The following is a 25,855-nucleotide window of genomic DNA, read 5'->3' as shown; positions in this document are numbered from 1 at the left end:
ACATAAACATAATTCTTATACATTAAAAAATAAAATGCATTAAGAACCCCTACACAGACAATCTAAGCGGATATGTATCCTCAATCTTCTGCTCGGCTGATGCAGGCACAAGGTGATTTCCACCAAACTGGTCTCTCAAACTTTGAAGCTCTTCCAATATATGAATGTTGATGTCCGCTTATGATTTTCTGACATTTTCTAGCTATGCTGTCAAGTTAGCAACCCGTTGGTTATACAAACCATCCTGGTTATTTGCAGAGTAATTGGAGGTAGATGAGGACTGTCCCTTGTACGAGTAGGCCTGCGAGCCTAATCTATAAACTTGTCCATCCTGCATTTCGCCTATTGCCTATGACCAAGTGTGATAGTTTGAAATATCTACGGAACCCCCAAAGGATCTCTTCAACTGCAGCTTGGTTCTCTTGAAGTCATGTATACTCATCCTACAAAATATAATATAAGATTAGTCATCGTATAATCGTCACTTGCAAAATTTCTCTAAGTATTGTAACCTTATATACTTACATATGCCCTCCTCGCTCGCTCATCCATCCACTACTAGTCCTCCTGAGTCCTGACACTTGTGAGTCGACTGTGCAACTCAATTGCAGTGAGTTCTCTACCAAGCATGTCCTTCTACAATATATTTAGATAACATGTGTAACAAAAAAATTTAGAACTTATTAAATTTTTTACCAATCGTCTATGCTTAGTATGTGGAACTAAGCCCCCAGTATGGAGGGAGCTACCCAAACCCTCGACTTTAGAAGCTCGATTATGTCTGTTATGCTCCCTTCTCACAGTATAATCTGGGCTGCCTTAAGCATTATTGAGCTTGACACATACACCCTCTCTAATCCAAAGCGGTCGCTCGCATGTCCTCCTAATGCATGTGAACATATCTCGTAGGCAAGTTGCTCCACATTTCTCAAAATTTGTTCTGATATGAGTACAATGCTCAAGCAACCAATAGCAATTTTGTTGTATATAACAAATTAGAATAAAAATTATTCTTTGTTAGTGATGTAGAACGAAAATTGACTTTGTTAGGGAAAGGATCTCCTCTCCAAAATCTGAAATTGTTCCTTGCAAAATCTGAAATAAATCTGGATTTATCTCAGAAATTTTTAATCGTCTTGAAGAGCAAAGTGTTCCAAGAGTCTGAAACAATTCCTTACTGGAAATCCCAAATATTTCAGATTTTTCTCACAAAATCTGATAGGAATTCCAGCATTTTTCCCACAAAATCTGAGAAGAAATTCGATTTCTTGCTTGAAAGAGAAATAGAGTTTGGGAGAGAGGATGGGTTTCAATACTCCAGTGAGGTGTTGATTGGGAAGAGAGAAAGTGGGGAGAAAAGTAACCCAAAAAGCTTTGAATCTGAATTTTCCTTTCAGGAAATCTGAAAGACTTAAGATTTTCCTCTCAAAATCTGAGAAGAAATTAAGCTCTCAATGTTGGGAGGAAAGGGCTAGAAGGAGCAATAGTATGGACTTGAATCACAGGTGATTAACGGTGGGGAAGAGATGTGAGAGGGAGGGGGGATATGGGTGACAGAAGGGAAGGGGGCTGGGATTCTAATTTCCTAATTTAAGATCTAGTTTCAGGAAAGAAATTAGAGCTTAGTTATTAGGGAAATTCTCGGCTAAGAGGAAGTTAAGGATTTTGAAATTATTTCCTAAAGCTAGAGTAGAGTTTAGGAAATAATTTGAAAAGGATTTAATGAGGGAGAACAATGGGGGCCGAAAGCATGCATGGTGGGGAATTGATTGGTGAGAGCAATTAGAGGTTTCCTAATTTAGGTTTTAGATTTAGGAAATAGTTAATTTAAATCCTCTTGAATTTAAAATTCAAAATTGAATCTAAATCAAATACCTTCCTAAAATAGATTAACTAAATTAAGAAATGATTTGAATTCAAATTTGGATGAATTTGAATTTCAAATTAATCCCAATAATTCCAATTCCAAATTAGGAAACAAATTAAAGGGGACCAAGGGGGAATGGGGAGCCGGCGGTTGGAGCCTTGGCCGGCGACCAATTGGGGATGGGTGGAGGTGGACCGGGGCTATGAAAATTTTTTGTGGAGCTTGGTATGGATGTTTGGCCCGTGAGGTTGATGGAGGAGGAGGAAGAAGATGACTACGAGGGGCAATACGACGAGGGATACAAAGACGGAACAAAGAGTACACAAACCAAAAGATAAGAGCAAAAGATAGAAGATAAAATATAAACCACGAGCCTTGGACTCTTCCGAAGACTGACGGGTGATCCAATTGCCTTTCTCCAAGGGACTTCAAATCACGAGCCCGGACCCATCCTGCGGCCGGTGAAACTCTCGATTCCTCTCATAGAAATCTCACTCTCATCCTCTCTCAAGAAGAACACAAGTGTGGAAAACAAAATTTTTCATATCAATTAACCATGCTATTACAATAGCTTAAGGCCCTATATATAGGCCATAACATGAGAAAATAGAAAATTACAAAAATGCCCCTTAGGCCATAACACTCAAATAAACTAACCTAGGGGTAAAACATGAAATAACATAAAATAATAGCTAAAATTCATAAAATAAATTTTAAATAACAATTTAAATTAGAGACGTCGATTTACGACGCCTCCTGTGATAGATGCGCCAGATCTTCGTGCTGATGTCCGAATCAGTTAGCTTAATAAAATATGAATAGATGTTCACAATACTGCAACTTACTAACCTCAAACTCTCTAAATCACATGTTGCGTACTTTGTTCGAGATTTTCTTCTAAGAAATATACAGAGCATCAAACATGTTCCGTATGATATCCTGTATCTTGTGATTGAGCTGCTTTGACGGGTAAAACCTGCAGACAATATATAGTTGAAAAATATTATTTCTCAAATATATCCCTAATATAAGACATACACATTTACGTACGTATCACCCTCAGGCTGAATCAACATGCGCCCATTTATGGTCGGTGCTGCGACAGTCTACGTGGAAGATCCAACTGCAGTCGGGGTAGAAGTTCCAGTTGCAGAGGGCCTAGGGGTAGTAGAATGGAGGAACGTATGATGAATATGAATAAGTAAAAGAGACTCCCTGAGAAGATTGTTTGGGGGGGGGGGTAGTACGGGTAAAAGGGAGCTGTCTATGTAGGGTCTAGTGATGAAAAACGGGGGTCTGGAGCGTAGAATTATTGACTCCCTATAGGAGGTGTAGGCAAAGAGGGGCTAGGCTGGGTATGGGTGGCATGATGTGAAGAGGAGGCCCCCTCAGTACCTCCACCCCTATCGGATTGTCCACCAGCTTTTTCTTGCGCTTGAAAATATTTGTGAAAGACCGCCTGGGGGCTCATCACCTACAGAAGCCATCAACAAAAAATAAAAAAATAAATAGCTATAATTTGTATATTTATGAAAATACAGGAAATAAGTAATAAAATGCAGAAAATAAGTAAGAAAAAAACACGTATTTACTACTACTATGCTATAACAAAAAAAGGAACTATTGTATGTATACTAACATTTAAAAAAAAATTTGCTGGGTGATTCACATTTAGCTCGTAATTATTAATAACTAGGTGATTCACTTTCATTTGACGAGATCACATCCCCATTATTAACATCCTCAATATTTTCCTCAATGTTTAATTCTAACTCCTTTAACTGTAACTTGGTCTTATTAGCTGCAATTTGATCATCATCATCATCATTAGCAAGCTCTTTAAAGTTTGACATACATTCTTCTTGATGTGTTGCTGGTATTGATGCAATATTCTTAATGACCCCTTAGGTTCAGTTTTGATAACTACAAGCCAATCTTGCTTAACCCACAATCTACCTGGATAGTTAGCAAAGAGGACTTGGGTAGCCTGGCTAGCGCTGATAAATGGGTTGTATTTTCCACATACCTTCTTTTACTTCTGTACTACTATAAAGTGGATGCACTCTTATTCCTCTACTTTGTACTAGATCAGACCAATCACAAATAAAAAGATATAAGTTGTTTCCTTCATCAAGATTTTCCAACCGTAACACTTTCTGTAAGACCCCATAATACTCACAGTCATCACCTGTATGATTGTTCCCTTTCACACATATACCACAATTTTATATTTTTGACCTTCACACCTAGCTTTGGTTTGAAATCTGTAACCGTTATCAATAAAAATAGGCTATATTTTACTGCTCTCTTAGGTCCCCATGCTAGATTCATTAGTACTTACTTTTGTGAATCTCTGGCTTCGTTGTGGACCTGATTGGTGCAGAAAGTGTAGCTATATTATTATCATTGTCACTAAGTTGATTATGATTAAGTGACCAAACCATCTAAGGTGACTCTCTATAATCTTATTTGCCACTGGAGCTACTCCAACCTTTTTACGTATATGCTCATTTCGTATCCTGTCTCTAAGAGTAAAGCCACTTATCCACCTGAGCATCCTCATCTTTGCAACACTTAACCTAATATTATGCTTCTCTCTTTTAATGGCCAACATTTTGCGCCATAAAGCATTGCAGGTCTAACCACCATCTTATAGAATTTTCCCTCAAGTTTGAGTGGTACTTTTCTATCACACAACAAGCCCGATGCATTCCTCCACTTCATTCATCCAACTTGAATTCTACTAATAATATCCCCATCTATTTGACCATCACTCTGAACAATAGACCCAAGATATCTAAAACGTGTACTCTTATTAATGACTTGATAGCTTAAGGTCACGAACCCCCCACTAGATCTATTACTGCTAAAATTACACTCCTTGTATTCGGTTTTAGATTTACTCAAACGAAAACTTTTAGACTCTAAGGTTGACCTCCATAATTCAAGTTTATATTCAACTCCCTCTTCAATCTTATCAACAAAAAGAATATCGTCAACAAAAAACTTACACCAGGGAACATCCTCTTGCATATCTCTAGTAAGAACATCCATGACTACAGCAAAAAGATATGAGCTTAAGGCTAATCCTTGATGTAATTCAATTGAAATTGGAAAATACTTGGTCAAGCCACTTTGTGTTTGAACACAAGTAACAACTCTAGCATATATATCCCCAATGACTTGAATATAAGCATTATTAATTCCTTTCTTTTTTAGAACTCTCCATAGCACTTCTCTTAAAACTTCATTATATGCTTTCTCTAAATCAATAAATATCATATGAAGATCTTCCTTTTTCTCTCTAAACTTCTCCATCAAACCTCTCAATAAATGTTTGACTTCCATAGTAGATCTACCCGGCATGAATCTAAATTGATTCGAGAAAGATTAGTATTACGTCGTAACCTATGCTCCATAACTCTCTCCCTTAGTTTTAAAGTTTGACACATCAACTTAATTCCTCTATAATTTGCTAACTAATAAGCAATGCTGGGTACATAAACTTTCACTTGGAATAACTTTATAATCTTTGCAATTTAAACAATCTATTTTTCTTAGTAAAAAATAATAATGATTTATTTTCAAAGAAGATCACATTTTTCTTTTTTCACGGGAATAACATTTATACCATTTTTTATTTTGCCCCATGCCCATGAAGATACATTTGGCTGCTTTGGAATCAAGCTTATTAGGTTCATGATTATAATGAAATGCATTGCACATAAAGGCTTTGAGTAGAAGATTTGAAGTAACACATTATTTGGAAAGCTTTTGAAAGTACATTTGTTTCATCAATTGGGATTTTAAACTAAAATACATTAGTAGATATCCAATTTATAAGGTATCAAACTGTGTGGATTGGCATCATCCAATAAGAATTAGGGGTATGTATGGTGAACATAATTTTTTTTATCTCTAAGAGATGTTTATTTTTTTGTCCAACTATGTCATTTTGTTAAGATGTGTTAGGGCATAAACTTCGTTGGATAATGACATTCTAATTTAGTAACTTTTAAGAATGTGGTTCAACTAGGGGTGTAAGTGAGCTGAGCCGACTCGATAACGAGCTTGCGAGCCGAGCTTATCGAGCCACGAGCTCGAGCTCGAGTTCGAGCTCAATGAGAGCTCGGCTAGTGAGCTCGCGAGCCGAGCTCGATTGATTATTTAAATAAAAAAAAATCAACAGCAGCAATTCCAAATGAACATGGGCGGGAATTCGAAAAACCGGAAGCGGTATTTCAAAAAAAAGAACCAATGAAAATTGATTACAGCAGCTTTTTCTTGGGAGAAGTGAAAAGCTGCAGCTTACCAGTTTGCTTTTCCTTCTTTTGTTGACAACTGTTGATAAAAATATTATTTTTGGGAGAAGTGAAAAGCTGCAACTGATAAAAAATATTATTTTGCTTCAACGCTCAAGTTCTTCTCCGATGGGATTGAGCTCCACGCGGACTAGGAAGACTCGCGCTCGAAGACTGACCTGACCGCCCAGGCTCGCGAGCCAGCTCGAACTCGTTAACATTGGGACGAGCTCGAGTTCGAGCTCGCGTTTTGAGCTCGACTCGAGCTCGAGCTCGAGTTCGAGTTCGCATTCTGACTGACGAGCTGAGCTCGATAATGTCAAAACTCGACTCGACTCGACTCGTTTACACCCCTAGGTTCAACTACTCCATCCCCATTAGAATGAGTCATTTGGATTTCAATGGAGCAATGTTTAAAATTGCGTAAATAAGTCTCGAGGTATTTTTCGTCCATGAGGCGAGGCATAAGCCTCACGGACGAAGAATTGCGTAAATGTGAATTTAAGAGTTTTAGCAGGTAAATAATAGTAATATTCTATCATATAATAAAAAACATCTAAATGATAAGTGAAATTAGTGGAAAGTAAGAAAATAGATGCAATAAAATCATGTCCCAAAGTACAGAACCATAAAATATAATTCTATCAAAACTCCCAAAGTACAAATAAGAAAGAATATATTAAATCAAATCATGTCTCATCACTAAATGGGTCTTTAAGGGAATATTCTTCTTCAATTGTATCTATGAATGTCATATCTTCATCATCTTCAATGTTACTCACTTTTTTCTTCCCTATTCAATAAGAATGATTATTGTCATGTTAATTGCCCACTTGATATATATATATAATGTAATAGCACATAAGAAGTTGTGGAATACCTTTAGTTGCTTGTTGTGCTGCAGAACTAGTGGATGTGTGTGGTGTGGTACTAGTGGATGTGCCTACTTGATCTACTTCGCCCTTCAAGACGTCCACACTTGATCCTCTAGTTGCAGGTATGATAATTACAAATTTGTCTCATCATCTATGAATCACTCATTATCAGACACCACATCATCACACACCAATGGGTCCTCATCATCCTTCAACCCCTTGTTCCTCAACCTCCTATCTCTCAACCTCTTGTTGTGCATAATATACACAAGGGAGTTCATTCTGAGTGTTGAAAGTCTATTTCTTCTCTTTGTTTGTACTTGATTATATGTACTCCAGTTTCGCTAACACCCAGAGGAAGAGCAAGTGAGACCCAAAACTCTAACAACAAAAACAAATTTTATTTGTAAGAGTAATTTTGAAGTTATGCTTATTTTTGAAGTTCGTAAGTCGTTTGTATGGAAAGATACCTAGCGGTACCGAGCATGTACATAGCGAAATCGAGAACTATGATCCTAGCTTTCTTATAAGTTGAAAAATCAAATCCTAAACTTAAAAAAAAAAACCTAAGAACACTTGAAGAAGTGATGTAGAGTGGCGGCCGGAAATAAAGGACTCAACGGCGAGAGGCGGCTCCGGCGGGAGAGGCGGTGGAAACGTGCGGGAGAGCTGGATCGGGCGTCTGCGTGCTTCCTGTGCGGATTCGGTTGACGTCTTCGGTCGAGTAAGTGGGCCTTTTGTCGGGTAAGTGGGTATAAGGAAGAATTTAGGAGGTTTTTTAAGTGGGCCCCCATATTAGAGGCGTACGCCTCAAAGGAAATTGTGCAATAACGTTAGTGAGGCGCGCCTCACCCCACCTGAGGCGTGCGACTCATGATGCCTGAGAATTGCCTGGGCTTTGAGGCTATTTTGGAGCAAATTGTGCAAAGGCACGCCTTGGATTGCGCAATTTTAAACTATGCAATGGAGTATTATGTTTTAACTGTATTTTTAAAATTTTAAAAGTTTCTTCTTCATCAAAACATAAGCCTTACTGGAGCACGAGCCTAGGAAGAGTGGGATGATGACATTATAAGGCTTATGAATCAAAGGCGAGTGAGAGCACGCAACACATGCTACCAGAGTCATGCATGAAATTGATGACAAGAGATGACTTGCGCTAGTGAGCTTGAACTAGCGCAATGGACGTGCGTGAGCGTAGAAAGTGAGCTTGGTGGTGGAACAACCACATCAAATCATGGAAATACGGATTTAAGAAACAAAAAACTAGGAAGGCCTAACCTATAATCCCATAACATAATTTGATCCCTTTTTGTGAGTTAGGAAAATTCTTATCGATGGCTCAGGTATAATTTCTTTTTTTGGAATACTCATCAAAGTAGTACAATCTCTAATTTTGTTAGCTGTACCAATCCTCTTCCTTGATTTCTAGTTCTAAAATTCATAAAATATTGATAAGAAAATGATTTTATAATTGCAATTTTTTGCTATCTTGCTTATAGATAAGAGGTTGCAAGGAAGATTTTGAACATATTAAACATAATTCATGGAAAAGCTTAGAATTAATTTTAACAATCCATTTCCTAACAATTGAGGATAAAGATTCATCAATAATTCTGTTTGAGGTTTCTAGGCGAGGAAGCATAAAGTGAGAATACGTGAGTACAATGTATCTGTTGATTTAAAGTTCCTGAGTCAATAATTTAGGATTCTTGGTCTCCCTTAGTATATGCAAGGGCTAAAGAAAGTATATTTTTGGGCCAAAAAGATTTGTCATTTTTTTAAGAGTAGGCTGCCACACCCCACATTGACCTTACTATAAATAGTTGATGCGGAAGTGGAGGTTATCGATCACTTTACTATATCACATTTCAATATAATACCTAAGATCTAAATGCAGAACAAGTTTTTAAAGAGATCATAACTTAAAACTTCAATTCATTAGCAGAAGCTATCAAAATTTCATTTCTAAAATCTTTCTTTTATTGAGCAACTACCGGAAACCAAAATGAGTGATTATTAACAGACTATTAACCTCAAAATATATCTTTCTGTCATCGACCAAAAATAAACAAAAAATAAAAACAGAACATGACACCATTCTGGTTTGACCTTCTCCTTCCCCATGCAACAATCAAAATCACTATTTGGTGAGCTACGACGCTCATAAATATATGAAACTCTAATACAATAGTCAAGTATATGTGGTTGGGGTATTGGCCGTGGGTTGAGGGAGGAGGAAGGGTCAGGTGAGGTGACCGGCGGCTTATGGTGGAGAAGGTGTGGGGAAGTTCGATTGGGAGGCGACGATGGCTTGGAGTCTTGGAGATGGGGAAGGGTTTGGGGGTGAAGATGTCCGGTGGTGGTGGTGGAAGGAGGAAAGACAAAGATAAAGAAAGACCACGAACCCGGCCGTCTCCAAGGTTGGTGGGTACTGCGCAAGCTTCCCTCTCCTAGGGATCTCTCTGCATCAAACACTCAAACTCTCACAAGAGCTCATGCAAGAAGATAAATGCAGGAAAATTTTCTTAATCATTCATTCATGAACTTCAAAATGACAAGATGAAGGCTATAAATAGCCTCATACAATGACTTAAAGCAAAAATGACTCAAATACCCTTAATGGACTACAAGACTCAATCCCTCAAGCAAGGGTAAAAACGGAAAATGCTGAAATAAAAAGATTACAACAATAAGTAGACAATAATAAAATCAAAAGTACACCGGGTAAATCGTGGCCGTTGATTTACGACCACTTCGACGGTAGACTTTCCAACTGATGTTCCCATCAATATGAAATATAAGACTTTCATGTGCATCAACAAGTGAATGTGAGAAAAACAATAGATAATCATTAAATATGAATTATGCATAACAAGTCATAATATAATAATTGAAAATATTGCTACACATAAGAGTTGCATTCAATATAAAAATGATATGTTGTTTGTAAATCCCACCTTGTTTGTTGTTTTCTAATATGTGCATCATATATTACCATAGGAAATCATAACTAGATTTCAGTTCATTTTATAATATCTTTTTTTAACCTCAAAAGGTGTCATGTCTAGATGTCTAGGTCTGGGTCTCTATCCCATAGTCTCATGAGGTCGCACTACCTCTTGAGGTCGCGTTACCTTTATCGCTTGTAGATTTAATATTATACCAAGGTCGCACTGTCTCTATTGGGTCACAATGCCCATCAGGCTCACATTGCTCGCCTCATCTATGACTTGACATGACATTCTCCCAAGCTTATCTGATCATTGCATTTTCATGTCTGGGTTATGTGACACTTGACCATATATAACATGCACATGCACGTCGATTGATATAAGTATCGGGTGTATCAGCATATAAGCATGTGAAATTGAATTATACACATCAACATTATATAATGAAATCATCTATATTAATGGAAGTTATATATGGAATTGTTACATGGATCATAGTATTAGGGTAATCCCAAAATGCAAGAATATAAATACATATGCTACCCACTACTAATTCAAATGCATGCATACAAACAATACTCAATCAACTTGCATATTGTAATAAAAAATCCATATCTTATCTTCTTGGTGCGGTGACTCATCTAGTCGGACACCTCTCATCCGCCTACATGCAAGGCACCTAAATCAACTCAAATTATTAATTAACAATTCACATGATTTACCATTATAATCATACAATTAAATCTATTCTCAACTAAAAACCTTCTAATTTTTCCTTCGCATGTACAACTTGAGTTTTTCCTCAAAATTTCCCCCGCTCTATGATATCCTGCATGCAAACCAACTAATGTTTAACGTACAAATACACTAAAATGGGGTAGAAATAAATAAATAAACAACTTCCTTACTATAATGCACAGATACAAACACGACACCACAGATACGACACAACATGTGACATGTCAATTATTGAAAAAATAGGACACATTTACGGGTTGGACACGATATCATAATTTTTATATTTTAAAAATAGTACATAAAAATTGAATAAGTATAATATTAAAAATAATTTAGAAATAATAAGTCATTTAATTAGAATTTGTACTTAAAATGATTAATATTAAGATGTTGAGATTTAGGCGTCGATATCATGTATCAGATATCGAGAGAGGAGATGACAATGCTATCGAAAGTTGGACATTGATGCTATGTAGTAAGTATCGAGCGTCAATGCGAAGAGGGCATTTGTCGTCGATGTTGAGAGGGCGTTGGTCGTTAATGAGCTATCAAGTTGCGGTGTAGAAATAGCGTCGAGCATCAATGTCAAGACAGTGACAAACTTTGATTTTGAAATGATTTTGAAATGTCGAAGTTGTAACGATGTCAGGCATCAATGTTGAGATAACATCGGGTATTGTTGTAAAATCAAAGTTATGACCCCCCAAAAAGATGGAAATGAGACATTTGATGAATGAGGTTTTGAGGGCGGGCGACTGATTTGGTGTTTTGGATATGAGATAAGAAATTTAATTTTTATATTTTATATAAATAAATATTTTAAATACAAGAAAATATATTTAAAAAAAATTTATGAAATATTTAAGACACACGTGTCCAATTAGTATTTAATATATTTTTAAATCGGACACGTTTTTGGTTTGTCCGACACATGTCAGGAGTGTGTCGGATGCATGTCGTGTTCGATACGTGTCGGTCACTGCACGCCCTGTTAAGAGAAGTGTCGGTGCATCATAGCTTCCTTACTATCACCCTTACTCCACTATCTTCATGTATGCCCCAACCAACCATTCAAATAGTCAACATAACCCCTATCCTCTTCTTTCTCTTCCTCTTCTCATTAATCTCTCCCTCATTTCACTGACCAACCCTACACATGGCCGCTAGCATCTACATCCCACCTATCTCACCCAACCAACACTCCCATCCACTTACCTGCCACGGCTAGCTCCAGAATCCGCTCCTATTTCCTACCCGCTCTGCCTTCAGCTACCTAATCCTGGTTCAGCACTTCAGCAAGCTCCCAGCAAAGAGAAAAATGAGATTCGGTTGACAAGGGAAATTAATTGAAGCACTAAACATGTTTTGGAATTGATTAAAGCACCAAAAAAGTGCAATTACCTAAGTATGCCCAAACGGCTATCCAATGCTTGCTCTGGTATATGCCTTTGCCGAGAGATAAATTGACCTTGATACAGTAATTTGTATATTTAAACATGAATATATTTGAAGGAAAAAATGCAAATTAGATTTAATTCCCTAATTTCCATTCATTCGCAATTCAACATATAATTCTATATATTGAAGTGCTCCATTCAACGAGCAGAACATTTCATGGAAGTTGAGATTTTGGGATATTTGTAAATTAAGTTAACGTGGCATATATCTGATCAAATTTGGGGTTTACACAGCTAATCTGTATAGAACATTTATCTGCTCATTGTTCAAGGAAATGATACTAGAATTGTAACTATTTTTTAGCTTCGGTCCCTCTATTTTTAGTTTGATGAGTGCCTGGTTTCTAGGGTTACCGTGAAGTTTCTATAAATTTTCTCTAGTATGATTGGTTTTTTTTCAGACATCACATCAAAGATTGTCCCATTTCCACGCTTTTGAGTTGTGTCTTGGGCTTTGCTCCAAAGTTCTGATTGTAAGTGCAGATTCTTTATGAAGGAGAGTGTTCTTGACTTCCAAGCATTATTCTCCATCTACTTTATTCCTTTTGACCTTCGGCGAGTACTTCTTCAATTTTGAGAAGTGGACAAGTCTCTAGAATTCTTCCACAAACTTCATTTGGATTTTTTCGGAGATGGACAAGAAAATCATATGTAATTTTTTTCCATAAGTTGACGTATTTATCAGCAGTCACACCAATCATTTGTCTTGAAGATATCCATTTCTTGATAAATTTTTGTGAATGTGGTGAAGTATTCAGCAGCTTATGTTTCCTTGCTTGATGTCACAAGCTTAATCTTATGTATAATTCACACAATGGAGTTGAATTTTCAAGATTTGAAAACACCTTGTTATAGGGATCCGATGTGTTCCTCTATAGAATTGATAAGCCAAGTCATTTTGGTATCACACATTGGAAAGGAATGTTCAACACTTCAACCACATCAGGTTGACATATGGTGTTATTTATGTATTTAATCTTTCCCCTTTCTCAGATCACCATTTAAACTTAGTGAGATCACTGTAAGAAGTTCTTCCTATGCACATTGTGGGATGCTATTTGAAGAGGTAGATGACCTTCAAAGGTTCCTGGAATGATGGTGTGGCTTGTTAGGGTGGAAGAAGAACCGATTCTCTCTCTATCTTTGCTTTTGACCCAATTAGGCCCTCTTGTTGTTATTGGCCATAGTTTATAACCTAGCTTTGATATCATAGAAGAAAGAAGGAAAGAAATAGTGAGCAAGAGAGGTAGAATTCTCCATACTTTGATTGACCGAAATCTATACTACTATAGAGGTTCACAAGGGTGAAAAAAAGGAAGAAATTAATATAGTAATAAAAAAATCTAATAACATAACAAATTTTTGATGTAAAAACCCATTCAATATAATAGATAATATCACTAAAAATCAGCCAAGATTGCTAAAAATCAACTGCCTACCAGGTTACCATGCAGAGTTCAAATGGCAAGGTGGCTAGGGGAAATGGACTGCAGGAAATGCCATATAGTTATGCTCGTTGCTGTGCAGGCTCAATCCATCAACTCATCAAGCATTTCCTACGGGAGAGAAAAACCGCATCCCCATATTGGAGGAATTGCCATCTTGGGAGGGGGTCCACTTGCCTTCTAATTTGGTGGGGCGGCATTATATATTTCATGAAGAAGCATTAGAGCATGCTTATAATGAACTTAAGCTTTAAATAAATAATACATAATGACAAGTTAAAATTGAAATTGTGAAATAATGGATGGGGTCCCTTATTAAATAGTGAAGATTAATATAGATTAGGTGTTAAACTTGGATGAAGGGGGGAAGAAAATATGATAAATAATCCAAAGAAAAATAAAAATAAATGGGTGACAGTGTGTAAGGTCAAAGGTGATGGGAAAAGAGTGTAAATAGTATGAGGTGAAAGCAAGGGCGGATCTACAGTGGGGTACCTGGGGGCACGGGCCCCCACTGGCCCAACAATTAAATTCAACTTATTTTAAATTATATTAATACAGTAATTAATATATAAGGATTAAATCTAATTTCTAAACTAATAAGCCATCCTCATTTGCCTCGGCGCTCGGCCTTTGCTCCAACTTTTCTTTCCAGATGACGTGGACCAATTTCTCTCCTGTTGTCTCTCTCTCTCCTTTATCTCCCCCCTCTCTCCCTCTATTTCTCTTGGGCTCTCTCTCTTTACTTTCTCTCTCTTACTTTCTATTTGACCAAGATTACTGCCCTCATTATAGAGCTCTTTTTTTTGGAAATTAGACTTACAACTGCCAATTTTTTTTTAAATAATAAGAAAGAGATGTGCATTAGAAAGACAATAAATTAATTAACAAATAAAAAGTTTTAAAAAATCTTAGTAACTTAATTAATTTAATAGGGTTAATTTTTTTTTTAATTTTTTATTTTCTTTAACTAATGTGAATCATCACGCCAAATTAATTTAGAAATAGGTAGAATATTATCTAATAATTTAAATATAGTTAATCTAAATATAATTTAAAATTTAGACTTAATTCAATTAACTCAAATAAAATATTCCTAAGTATAAAATTAATTTATTTGAACTCAATTGGTTAACATTCTTAATTTCTTAATGAATGATAAGAGAGAGAGAGAGTGATATATATTCCTTTTTAGATCAAATATATATTTGATTGTATTTTTTAATTTTTAATTAAAAAAAATCTTATGATTAGTAATTACATTAAAAAAAATAAAATTTTGAAAGTAATTTAATGAGGAGTCCTAATTTGTGCCCCCATTAAAATTTTTTTCTGGCTCCGCCTCTGGGTGAAAGACAAGATATGATAAAAGATATAATGAGGTGAAAATAACAATTTTTTGTTTTTTGTTTTTTGGCTTGAAGCTATAAAAGAGGATCTTCTATAGATAAGAAGCAATAAGTTTTTTTTTGCATTTTGGCTATTTTATTTTCCAAATTTCCTAATTGCATATAAAGTTGAATTAGGTGTCATAATTCAAGAAAAATTGAAGCTTAAGCTTTCCATTATTTAAAAGCATCATCAAGCATATGTTTCAGTTCAAGAAGTGTACGCTTCATCTTAAGAACACTTTAATGCTGTGGAAAGTATGCATCAATATAAAATGCAGCCTCGTTAGGATATATTGGCCAAAAATATGATGCTATCCATTCTTTATTTGACATGGTATGCTAATTTGTGTGCTAATGATGATGACAATTCTATGTGCTTAGGCCTTTATGCTCTAATCTTAGATGCTTGGTTTCTCCAACAAAGCTACACCAATGTCAAGCATTTTTCCAGGAATTATAAGCAACAACTCATTTGCATTTAATTTGTTAAGCCTGGAGTGCAGTTGTGATGGAGATCATTTATCAAGACATGAATTCAATGACAAGATTTATTATTATTTTTTCTGCTTTATTAGTTGGCGGGCTATGAAATAATTTGATTTTAAATTTATTTTGACCTGATATGTTTAGGGATAGTATATAATTTTTAATTGTTTAGGAATATATTAGCTGTAATTATCCTTATGCTTTCCCACTTTGTGATAATTAATTTGTTTGCTAACTGCTTTTATTTGTTTTCAAATCCTTGATAAATTTTTTGGATATTTATGATCTTTTTATTATTAGTAGGGCTTAAACTCTACCATCATGTATTTTTATTTAAAGAAAGTATGTTGTTGATGTAAGCAGTAACTTGTGATCTATGAATCCTTCAAAAAAATTTTTTTTTCTTTAAAACATCCTACGCATTGTACAAGTTGCATTAGGTATCTTAATCCTGAGTCATCTTGCATCATTCATTAATCATAGTTATGAATGAATAATATTGTATTAATTAGATAATTTTGTAATGTTTAAGAAATAAAATTTATTTCTAATTTATGATTTATTTGTTAATTTTATTTATTTAAGTGTTTTATAGTACAATGAGTTTTTTTCAAGACTATTTGAAGTGTAAGATATATTTCAAAAAGAAATATGAGAATAGGCATATAAGAAATTTGTTTTACTTTATGTCATTTAATTTAAGAATAATCATCTACTTAATTTTTTATTTCAATTTTGCCATATGATATTCGCTCAAAGTCTCTTCTTAAAAATTTATCCCTTTCTATAGCTTCATATATATATATATATATAAGGGGGTGGTCATTTTTTCTATGCTATTTTCTTTCAGATTCTGCTTGACGATGTAAAACTATCTGAACAAGTGATTGATTTGGTGATTTTCATGTTGATTGTTCTTGCTCAATCTGATCAGGTATAGTTTCTTTTTCCTAATTATACTTGCCATTTAAAACCTCGGGAGTCACATTTGTATGATTTATAATAAAGTTTTGAGAAATGGTGAATTCGTTTTGTAGGACAATTATGTTGGAAGATCCCTACCCGTTATACATGCTGCTCTTGTTGCTTGTAGTTTTCATCTCTTAACAGGTTATATCTCATCACAATGGCAAGATATTGCTAATGTTATGCTTGCTCATCCTAAGGTACTAAAAAATCAGACTTGCGCCTCTTTTGTTACTAAGTTGAATGTTTTTATTCCTTGGTCATAGAATGAAACTTATTCGAATAAAACTAAAAAAACCTATAGAAACACATAAAAACAACAAGATGTATGATAATTAGACAATTCAAAAATACCTAAAACTCCAAAGATTGATTGAGGAAGGGCTGCGCACTTTGAGGATGCCCTCAACTCTAGGTGGTCATTAATGAGGGAGAGCAAGTGACTAAAGCTTCTTCATTTATTGATTTTGGGTAACCCTAATTTTCTCCTTAAGGAGGGGTATTTATAACATTAAAAGATCCATAAGAATATATTAAAGAACCTAATAAACCTATAAACTCACATGACTTACAAATGACTCGCCAAACTACCCATTTACATTTATTCTTATAATTACCCACCCACTTCTTACTGATCTTGCATATATATATATATATATATATATATACATACATAGTATATAAACAATAACATACAACATTATATATTATATTTATTATATATTATATATATATATATATATATATATACTATATTAATATATATATATATATATATGTAAATTAATATGTACATATTAGAGCTGTTTGTTGGTTGGAAAAGAATTTGAGGTAGCGGTAGATTTCTATGATTGGGCAAGTCAAGATGTTATGAAGGCACGTGTTAGCAAGTGTTTAATGAGAGCATCATTTGATATGATCAAAACTCAAAATCATATAAACACAAAAATAATAAATTACATGATAACTAGTCAATTTTGAGGATACCTAAAATTCCTAAGATTTATTAAGGAGGAAGAGTTGGGCAATATAACGATGCCCTCAACTCTAGGCAATCATAGGGGAGGAGGGAGCAAGCAAAGTTTCTTCATTCATTGATTTTGGATAATCCTGATTCCTTTTTAAGGAAACTTTAAAAAGACCCATTAAGAACGTATAAAAACCTAATAAATCATAATCTGAACTCAACATGACTCACTAAACTATCCATTTACATTTATACGTGTCAGAAACTAACATTTTTTTGGCTCATGGCATCATAACTCCAATGTCTTACACTAATTTTGTTAGAGGTTTCTATGCATCTGCTACGTAAGTGTTTGGAGAATTTTACACGTGTAGGACCTACACAACAGCCCAGACTATTTGTTGATGCATTTCTCCATAAAAGTTGAAAGCATCTTGCTATTGGCTTTCCTAAACAACCTAGTATATAGCATTTTTAGGTTTGTTTAAGATGGACATGCATAACTACCTCCGTTTATGGCATTTTTTAAAAAAATGATTAGACTTGCATAAACAGTCATGACCACTAGATAAATCAATGACTTCCTTATCTCATGGATGACCACTATATATATATATATATATATATATATTCGTTTATTTCCTTAAAAAAAAAAAAATATTCGTTTATTTCCTCCTTCTTGCCTCCTATGCAGGCTCTTTGCTCAATGCAGATGTAAATCCTTTTATGAGTTTTACATTTCTGGTAGGCATATTTCTTGGCTGAAGCTTGGGTTAGAAAGGTGAGAATTATTTGTGAGTGAGGGAGGGGAATTAGGAAATTAAGGAGTTATAGCTGAAAAAAAAAATGCTGGAGTTAATATTTGGAATTCTCTTTGTGCCACGATTATACATCTCGTTATGTTTGAATGATTCTTCATAATTAGCTTTCATACCCAATATAACAATCTTAAAATATAATTACTGCATTTAAGCTACTTAAATTAAAACTTTTTCAGCAAAGATTAAGATATTTATTTTATAAGCTAATTTACATGGCTAGTAGATGATCAAGTGATACGTAGGTCTGATGTATTCAAGCATTAAGAATTTTTATAAAACTTTTGAGGATATGGATAAGTGTATAACTAACTGGATCAAATTTTAATGTTTAGAGGGGTGCTTTTAGGGTACTCATCAAGAGAATATTATGGAGACCTGAAAATGTTTAATTTAAATCATTAACAATACTCGTGTGATTGTGCTATTTACAACGAAAATCAGAAGTGACAAACCTAACACGGGGAGATAACAATAATGGAGTAGCAATAACTAGGTTTTGCGTAGGACTTTTGCAATTTAGAATTAGCATGGTCTGCATGTTGATTGGAAGTAATTATGCATATAACGGCCAGCATTATTTGGAAATAATTATGCATACCTAATAATGATGAGCCTTTATGCGTGCTTCTTAGGTTTATGTTGAATATCAATTGACAAGCAACAAATGTTTTATGATGCGGCTTACTCCTATATAGCGTAATTAATTAATATACATTAGTGAATTCAAGAAGGTGACCTAACTGTCACATAGTATCTCAAGAGTGTCTAGTTTCACCAACTAATTTTCAGTAAAACGTTGAAAATAAAATATAAATTGCTTCTTCAATATCACAATGCTTTCTGGTCACTAATTTTCATTTATAAAATTCTATCATCATATGAAAAATATCCCAAAAAGAAGATAACACTACAGCTGAAATGAGCTACCTCATTAGTGAAACCGAAGGTGACAATAGCAACAATTTAGCATGCATGATTATTTTTAATTTTTAAATCTCTATCAGTAGCATTTCATCAAATTTTTATTGATTTTATTGTGCACGTGAACGCCTCCATATGATGTCTAGAAAAAAAGAGGGAGATAGTTTGCCAACTACCAATATGATGGAGAGTTAGAGAAATGATCATAAGATTGATGGATTCTGCATAGTTTGCCTGAGTCTTCAAGCGACAGAGTCGTTGAGCTAACTGTTTATGGAGACTGTTGTCTATCGTCTCGACTATGAATGCTAAAACAAGCTCTTACATGGTTTGAAGGAATATGACATTGTGGCTTCCTTCACTACCTAGGAAGATCAAATTCACCAAAAACCTAATTCTTGAAAAACAATCTTCACAATGCTTATGGATACAATAATAAACTAGTGAGACATTACACGGCTATGGATTCACAAATTCTCATTTACGCTATCTTGTTCTGTGTTCTACCCAAATGCTTGAACCGAATGAAGTCCAAAGTCTACATTTCGCTCAAAAACAATAAAAATATTGAAGCATGCGGTTCACATGCTTACCCTAATGCCTCAATCGATCTTGTTACTTTAGTTCAAACTAATTGAGGAATAATCCTTAATTCAATTTTTTCATGCCTCGGAATATAGAGGGGTTTGAGGTATATGTGTGAAATGTTTTTTTAAAATCATGATCAATAGAATTAATGTGAAAGAAACAAAAGAAAAATAGCTAAATCAAAGTTCACATGGCTTGCTGTTGTGCATAAGAACTTGTATGCAAAAGTTAACATCTCATTCATTAAAAGAATGAATGGAAACTAATGATTCACATAGTTGAACTAAAATGTCTGTTCAGATTAAACTAATGGTGTGGGTGGTCGGATTATTGATTTATGTTCCCAGGTTTAATGCCATTATCCATTTAGTTATTTCACACTTGCATGTTTAGAAATTCAAATATTTTTTTCTATTTGGAGGTGTTGATGATTGCACGCTTATAATGAAACAAAGTTGATTGCGGGAAAAACAAAATAAAATATCTTTGCCAATTTTTTGCATAAGATTATTATTTTTTATTTATCAGTGGTTGATATTATTATTTCTAGCAACCCAACTTAAATCAGCATATTTTGTGTTTGACAGTTTCACTAAATATATAACAGAATGTATGCTCTTTTATCTTAAATTATAGGGTGATGGAAAGGAACCTTAATTGGATTTACAATACTATTTTCTACAAAATTGCAAGCCTATTCATCCCCTTGTTTGACAGATTACGAAAATAGTAGCTGGAGAAACGTGAAATTTTTATTACATAGAAGTAATTATGTTGTTTTTTTTTTCTTGCACTAGCTTGGTTATAATCATTGAGGCGTTGTACTTTTTTCATAATTATTTTCAATAATTTCATTAATTGTTGCATATTCAAACAATGGTTCAACATTCTGTTAGGTTGACCTAGATTTCTTTAACTTCAGAATGACAAAAAATTGATCTACAGTGCATTTCGGATAACATACTTGTTAAATTGAAGTAGCATTGTCTGCACCTTGCAATTGACTTTTATATGGATTTACTTGTAATAATGCTTGACATTCTTACATCACATATTCAGGCAATTACTCATGCCCTCTCTCTTGTTTTTCAGGTTGATATATTTATGGATGTAGCGTTTGATTCTGTGCAAGCGACTTTTAGGCTATTGCATATGGAGTTGTCCATGCTAAATCATAATGTCTTATGCAACTCGTCAAGTCTTTGTATTGCTGAGAAAACTGCCAATTTCATCTTCCAGCAATGTGAGGCATCATTGCACTATCTTCTTTCCTTGTGCCAGCAAAAACTATTCAGAGATCGTCTGCTTAAAAATAAGGTGCCCTGTTCATGTTGTCAGTCTCCTTTTTTTTTTTGTGGCTGATGGCATTGGTTATATTGATGCTTGAATGCAAGGTAGTTTTGGTAGAAGGATATATTGTCAATGAAAATTTTGCATTGCCTGTTTTTTAAAGTATTGATGACCGGGATGCCCTCTGAACCTTGCTGATATCTTTTGAATTTTATCTGTTAATTGGCTAATGGAATTCGCCAAGCATATATACTTAAAGTGTACTTTAGGTGTGAATATGTTGATCTTGAGCATTGCTTGTTCTGTGAAGTGCAAGCTCACAACAAAGTGTGTGCATCGTGTCACATCGACACGTCGCATTGTAGGGTTGTGTGCTTGGCTCCTGCTTTGAGAAAAAATTTGGTTCATATTTCTTGGGTTAGTTCAACATCTACCTCAATAAGTAGGTATCATTGTTTGTTTTCCTCACTATTTCTCATGCTGATTAAGTCTTGCTCATTGATTTTCCGTTCTCCTTGCTGGAGTTCGATGTTTCTTTGTATTTATTCTATTTATGCTCACTTTCCTATTAGTTCTTATATATTTTTCAATAGTTTTTGTTGTTGGCTCTAGGAGTTTCTTGATCATAATTTTATTCTCAATATGTTTATATTTTCCTCATTTCGCGCTCTCTATCACTCTACATTGCCTTCGCCTTTTTGTATTTAGCAGGCCACTTAATCTCATGAAAATGGTATATTTTAAGAAAGGTAGGGGTAGACCTAGGCACAATGGAGAAAAAAGATTCATGTAGCCAACCCCGCATAGTGGGATAAAAGCTTGATGTTGTTGTTGTTATATATTCTAGCAACACTTAAATATTTTTATCGTTTATGTGTTTGAATGATTTTTTAACTTATAATTTTGAAATTATTTTTATTGAATGATACAACAACATCAAATCTTTATCCCACTACTTGTGGTCGGCTATATGAATCATTTTTCTCTATTATCTTATTAAGAGTCAAATTTTCTATATATTTAAAGAAAAATGATTACCTTCTGTGGAATAAGTTTGGTTTATTAAATAAATATTGTATGTACATAATATATGTATATATGATATACAATTCATGAATGCTTTCGTTCATAAAAGCTTCACGTCGTAAAAAGGAATCCCTATGCATTGCTTTGCACTTAGCGCTTGATATATTTATATATGTTCAGAGGGTGACTGGGTTTAATATGTTCTATTACTTTAAAAGTTGACTGGGTTTAATATATTCTTTATGTTAATAATTTTTCTCTTTATTTGATTTGCTCTCCATGTTTTGTAGGAGCTGTGTAAAAATGGAGGTATTCTCTCTCTTACTTGTAACATTCTGAAGTTAATTATTCCAGAGTGTTTTAAGGAGTCTCTTGATGTTGTGGCTGCTATCTCTAGATTGAAATCACGAATACTATCCATTGTGAGTTCAACATGCTTGTATTCAGTATTTAGGCGCTGTTTTTAATCGCTTGTATTTCATAACTGGTTACTTCTATTGCAGTTACTGCAACTCTGTGAAGCTGAAAATTTCTCGTACCTTGATGAGGTTGCTGGTAGCCAAAAGAGCTTGCATCTGGCAAAATCAATAACAATACAGGTTTGTTTTGTAAATTGGGAATGGTTGTCTAACCTTATCTCAATATTCTGTTATCTAGAGTAATTGTTTAATATTTAACATTTTCTAAATCATGTATGCAGATACTTGATATTCTGAAGGTTGGATTCAAGAGAGAAGCCGTACAAGCTGGTGATTCTGTTGACAGGAGATATCCAAAGGGCTTCTTACTACTTAATTCACTGCGTTTAGCTGATATCTTTTCTGATGATTCCAATTTTCGATCTTTTTTTATGGCAAATGCTGTAAGTTATTAATATCAGTCTTCTATGTCCATTCAATCTTATTCATAGGACTTATTTCCTTGTATTTTTCTTTCCAGATTCATGTTCTTAATGAAATTTTGGCAGTTCCTCACCAAGTCTTTCTATCAAATTGGTGTACTGTTGATGTTCATTTGTCTGAAGAAGATGGTAATCTGGAGTATGATCCATTTATTGCAGCTAGTTTGGCATTGATTTTTCAGAGTGGTAGTCCTGAAAGCATTCTATCATCAGCTTCTTTATCAAGTGAAATTAACTTCTCTTACCATAGTAACTTCAATGGTATTCACTTAGTTACTTATGGACAGCAGAGAACATCTTATTTAATCAAGATAGTGGCAAATCTTCACTGCTTTGTACCTAGTTTTTGCGAAGGTGAAAATATCTACATTCTATTCCATTAAAAATTGCTAGATTTCCTTTTTTATAAGTACCGTTCTTTGATTAGACTTCCTGTTTACCAGAAGAAGAACGAAATTTGTTTCTCAAGAAGTTTCATGAATGTTTGCTTATGGAGACCAGTGACTCATCCTTAATGCATCCGGGGGATGTTAACACCCATAAAGCTGCTACAATTTGTGAAAACTTAAGTATTTAAATTTCTGGAGATTGTTTAACATTTGCATCCTTCTGACAATGTAATCTTTTTTAGCTATTTTCAATTATATTCATGGAATTGCAGGTTCCTTGTCAAATTATGCAGCATCTTTGATTCCAAACATGCTGAATGATGAAGATGTGCAACTCTTGAGGTGATTGAATTTGGTGCAATTTCGTAAAGAAACAGTTGTCTCATATATGCATAACTATTTTCTTAAATAAAAAAAATGTATTTTGAGTGCTAGTATTAAGAAGGGCTGTATGATTTTTATCAGCATGCTATTGCAGCATTGTAGCAATAGTTTGGCAAAGAAATATGCTCTATAAATATTTTGGAATGTGCTTGCCAGACCTTGTGTCCATGCCCCTAAATATAGCCTTGCATCTGCCAAATATAGAAAGGTTCATCTTGCTAGATATGTTTACTAGATTGCTATCTTATCACATTATTTGTTTACCTTTTAGTTATGGACTTATTGTGTCATTTTACTTCTAGTGTTTCATGATGCATCTTACATAGATCATAAAAATGTTAGACCGCACGCGGGACCGGCCCAGATGCGAACAGGGTGGAGTTTTTCCGCCTGTACGGGATGCCGCGCGAGCCGCACACCGTGCGGGAGCCGAATAGGAAGTTTTTTTTGGGAATTAAGAAAGAAATTTGAATTTAGGGACTGTTTAGGGATTTCCTTTTTATTTGTATGCATTAAATAGTTTGTTTTCCTAGGGTTTGGGTATCTTGAATTTGGCTGAAATTTGAGATCTCTTGGATTTCTTTTGGGCTCTAGCGGCGTCTAGAGATTGGGGAGAACGATCCTCCTCTCGAATAGAGTATCGATTGTATCTTGCTAATTTCCATTTTCCTTTCATCAAATAATACAAATTATCTACTGCTTTCATGATTTTGGCAGACTTTTTGTGAAGAATTCTCGCTGTTTTTCGAAGATTGATAAGAAATACTTGAAACAAGTGTTTCCTATCAAAAAACTGCAGCTTGGATACCACGAATTTAAGTATTATAAGTTAGTTACATCATACTGAAGACCTGCATGTTTACGTCTATTTTTGCTCATTATCTTATTGAGTCTTTTGTTGTGTGAATGATTTTGTTGATTAAAAATATTTGATCATAGTCTCTGCTCACTTTGATATCCGAAGTTGTGCTAGTGCTGGTTTTTTATGATTCATGATAAGAATTAGGAGAATTGATTGAGTATTTCATTCCAACATTTGTGTAATATCTATACAATACTAGGAGAACTTTTAATAAAAATTTATAGAATTAGGGAAGAATAATTATAAAAGTCTATGAATTGATGAATGGGTATAATAATAATTATAGAATAATTTAAGTAGTCAATGGATTGCTGGGTGATATTGCTAATTACACGAATCGTTAAGATGCCATGAAGTGAATAAGGAAGGTGGAGAACTGCTGGGCTTGATAGAACATTGATGGATGCATAATTGATAGAGATCAACTTTTTCATATCGAAGATTTCTCTGCTGGGCTTGATAGAACATTAATGATGTTATGATGTGAAACAATCCGGTTCAGGAGTTACTTTAAGGAAATTAAAGAGAGCAGATTAAACAAAATAATCCCAAAATAAATTTATTACTTATAACAATGATTGATCCTGAGAATTTTTAGTTTTTAACTTGCTTAGGCAAAGAAGAGCGAAGTCGGTTAACCAAACCATTTAAGAAAATGCCAAGATCAATTGTAAAACTATGACGATAAACAAGAATCAACGATTTAATAATGAGAACTTTCACATTTGGAGCCCAAACGCTCAACTAGTCTAGGTTTTAGCGGAAGAAGAGTCTCCACATTAGAATCGAGGTCACTCCGAGGAAGAAGGAGCCTAAGATCGTCGTTCTTGGATAGGTGGCTGGAGTGGTGGAGGATGGCGGTTGTGCAAGGATGATCCAACGTCCCTTTGATCTTTGCTCGTCGATCACATCCACTAAGGTGTAATGGATACGGTCGATGTATCATCGAAATCGAAGCCCACGTCAAAGAATGGTGATTGGAGGATGTCAACTTGATTTTGATCGTCATGCACAAACCCAAAGTTCTATTTGGGTTCCGCCATGCATTCTTGCCGGGAGTTGATGGAGCATCCGAGAGAAGAGGGGAGGTGGTCGGCTAGGGTGGAGAGGCCAAGAGGGGAAGTAAGGATTATCAAATCTGAAATAATGTCAGATTCCTGAATTGGGAGGAAGGACTTGGGTGGAGAAAGCAAGCCAATTCCCAAAGAGGTGCTCGGGTGGGAGAG

At 34.7% G+C, this 25,855-nt stretch overlaps 1 protein-coding gene across 1 annotated transcript in view; it reads left to right on the top strand.

Annotated features, from left to right (window-relative positions):
• LOC110101630 (nodulin homeobox) overlaps positions 1–25,855 on the top strand; it is a 52,990-nt gene that overhangs the window by 11,946 nt on the left and 15,189 nt on the right. Inside the window, exons 4-12 of the mRNA XM_028697613.1 lie at positions 16,365–16,448; positions 16,552–16,680; positions 20,870–21,094; positions 22,384–22,515; positions 22,597–22,692; positions 22,794–22,955; positions 23,033–23,348; positions 23,438–23,563; positions 23,656–23,725. Coding sequence (XP_028553446.1) covers positions 16,365–16,448; positions 16,552–16,680; positions 20,870–21,094; positions 22,384–22,515; positions 22,597–22,692; positions 22,794–22,955; positions 23,033–23,348; positions 23,438–23,563; positions 23,656–23,725 — 1,340 coding nt within the window. The remainder of the gene's footprint in view (positions 1–16,364; positions 16,449–16,551; positions 16,681–20,869; positions 21,095–22,383; positions 22,516–22,596; positions 22,693–22,793; positions 22,956–23,032; positions 23,349–23,437; positions 23,564–23,655; positions 23,726–25,855) is intronic.

Source organism: Dendrobium catenatum, unplaced genomic scaffold (genome assembly GCF_001605985.2).
Source record: "Dendrobium catenatum unplaced genomic scaffold, ASM160598v2 fragScaff_scaffold_976, whole genome shotgun sequence".
NCBI lineage: Eukaryota > Viridiplantae > Streptophyta > Magnoliopsida > Asparagales > Orchidaceae > Dendrobium > Dendrobium catenatum.
Note: the sequence above shows the minus strand (reverse complement) of the source record. Positions and strands in the feature narration are given on the sequence as shown.